A 2,281-nucleotide genomic window follows, 5' to 3' on the forward strand; every position below is an offset into this window, starting at 1 on the left:
TGGGGCATTCCACATGAACTCAACCAGCCTGAAAATAGGAAAGTTTTCCAATCACTTTAAAATTTTTATAATCAATAGTCCTACCAACAACAAAGTTTCTGTTAAAATTTTGTTGAGCTAGTGCAACGGGTTGCCAAGTTACAGGGGCTTGAATTTTGTCCACTCCAACCATCAGATGTACTTTGTAAGATACATAACTTGTCTTACAATATTCCGATTTGAACAAAAAAGTAGTGATTTGGAAAGCTTTTTTCACGTACTTTCATAATAAAATAAGTATTATTTAAAAAACTTGTAAATTTGGCGTTATTTTTCAAAATTAATCTTAAATGTCTATTTTTCTCAAAGATGGGTATCTTCGATTCGAATAGAAAAAATTTAGAAAAAAAGAAGGATTCTTTCCTAACAAAAAAGTCTCTAAGTTCCAAGATGGTGAATTCAGTAGTTTTTGAGATACAGACAGATTTATGAGCGGATGAACGGAACGCGCTTCATGCCGAGTCGCGCCATATTGCCTTGCGTCCGCGAGGCGCGCCGAGATTTTCCTAATATTTATTGCAATAAATAATATTTTCATAATGAAACGACGGACATATTGTACGCTTTCTCGATTTTGCCGCTTGCTGTTTGCTGTTCGTTCGGTTCAACTTCAACGATCTGCGGCAAAATGTATTTTGCGCCGGAAGTGCGTCGTCTAGCTTACATAAAATTCTTAACCAATAGTAACGAATTGCTGCTGCAGCGTGCTGCGCATGAAAAAGCATCTTTACGCTATTCTGCTGCATGGGTTTGCACCCTCAGTCGTACCGTGGCCGCCGTTAAAATCGGACGTTCAGAATTTGGGGTCCGCAAAGCCCCCGTGTGCGTCGAACGTAATTGGAGCAAAAAAATAATTTTTTTTTAGTGTTTGTGCGTGCATCGAAAAGAACCAAAGGTAATGTTCATATCCCCGTAATATTTAAAGAAAAAATCCTGTAATGCGTATGTTGTGGCATTGTAGATGGCATATAATCTTCGTTCGCGGCCGTTTCGCGAGATCCTCGTTGATACTGAGGACGAAGTTTCCCAGGAGGGGGAATTATCTGACGTAAAATCTGACAACGTGTCAGAAGAATCGAACGAAAATTCTGACGCAATAAGCAGCGAGTCAGAATACGAAGACGCTGAACCCGAAGAAAGTGAAAGTCGCGCACGTGGTCGCCCAAGCAAAGTGCGCGGGAAAAATGGCTTTGAGTGGAACAGTAAGGCGCCGTCGAGGAGATCTGGTACGTTCTAGCGTTTCGGTTATATTTTGAAATCGGCTATTTTTTATTATATGTATTATACATATGTATTATACGCATATATGTAATACTACTATGTGGCTAGTGAGGCGTGGTTTACATGAGTGCGACAAGAAGAAACATAGAAGGATAATAGATGCCCGTTTATTGGTTGTCAGGGAGAGATGTTCAAATCGTTCAAATGCACAGGTGCGGCGTTAAATTCAACTGCTTTATTAAGCAAAATTAGTTACTTTGTATTTAATACAAAATAAGATGTTAGCAATAGTTTATTATGTTATGAGAAGAATGGATATATGTGAAAATATTGGTTTCCGTAAAATATTTTCAAGTAATAAAGTTATATATTAATATAAATAAAACGTAACGAAGACAATGAGAATTTTACCGTATAATCTTTTCAGCTGTTTTACAAATGAAACAAACATCTGATGCTGGCATTATATATGGTCCTTGATTCTTTACGTTCGATAACAATGGCATAGTATTGTCTAATAATTGTAATTTACAAGTTGAACAATATATTTTTTTGTACACTTTATTACACACATAACCTGCTATATATACAATACGACATTCTTCACAAACGGTGACAAATCCCAAAATGTTTTTACATAATAGTGAGCAAAATCAATCTTTAATTCATTGAAATTACTGGAATCACTGATAGTAATAACCAGGGTTGGGTAAGTTACTTTTTTTTTTTTAACTAAGTTAAGTTAAAGTTAACAACCTTGAAAATTTAACTTAGTTAAGATACAAGTTAATGTATAATGAAATTAATTGAATTAAAAGTTAAGTTAATAAAAAAATGTAATTGAAAAGTTAAAAGTTAAAAAATTTTTTTTTTCATGATTTCAGGGTTTCAGTCACAATAATAACGGAAGTGATAATAGAACAAAAACTATTTAGATTTTAGAGCATATCCAAAATTTTATTATATTAATATTTTTTATAATAATATATATATTTTATAATGTTTTGTTTCTATATATATA

The 2,281-nt window shown here is 33.9% G+C and overlaps 1 protein-coding gene across 1 annotated transcript in view; it reads left to right on the forward strand.

Moving 5' to 3' along the window:
• Positions 1-872: 872 nt before the first annotated feature.
• LOC108783160 (uncharacterized) overlaps positions 873-2,281 on the forward strand; it is a 7,135-nt gene continuing 5,726 nt past the window's right edge. The window contains exons 1-2 of the mRNA XM_018551653.1: positions 873-934; positions 1,001-1,265. Of these exons, the coding sequence (XP_018407155.1) occupies positions 1,001-1,265 (265 nt within the window). The 5' untranslated portion in view covers positions 873-934. The remainder of the gene's footprint in view (positions 935-1,000; positions 1,266-2,281) is intronic.

Source organism: Cyphomyrmex costatus, unplaced genomic scaffold, assembly GCF_001594065.2.
Source record: "Cyphomyrmex costatus isolate MS0001 unplaced genomic scaffold, Ccosl1.0 scaffold143, whole genome shotgun sequence".
In the NCBI taxonomy this organism is placed as follows: domain Eukaryota; kingdom Metazoa; phylum Arthropoda; class Insecta; order Hymenoptera; family Formicidae; genus Cyphomyrmex; species Cyphomyrmex costatus.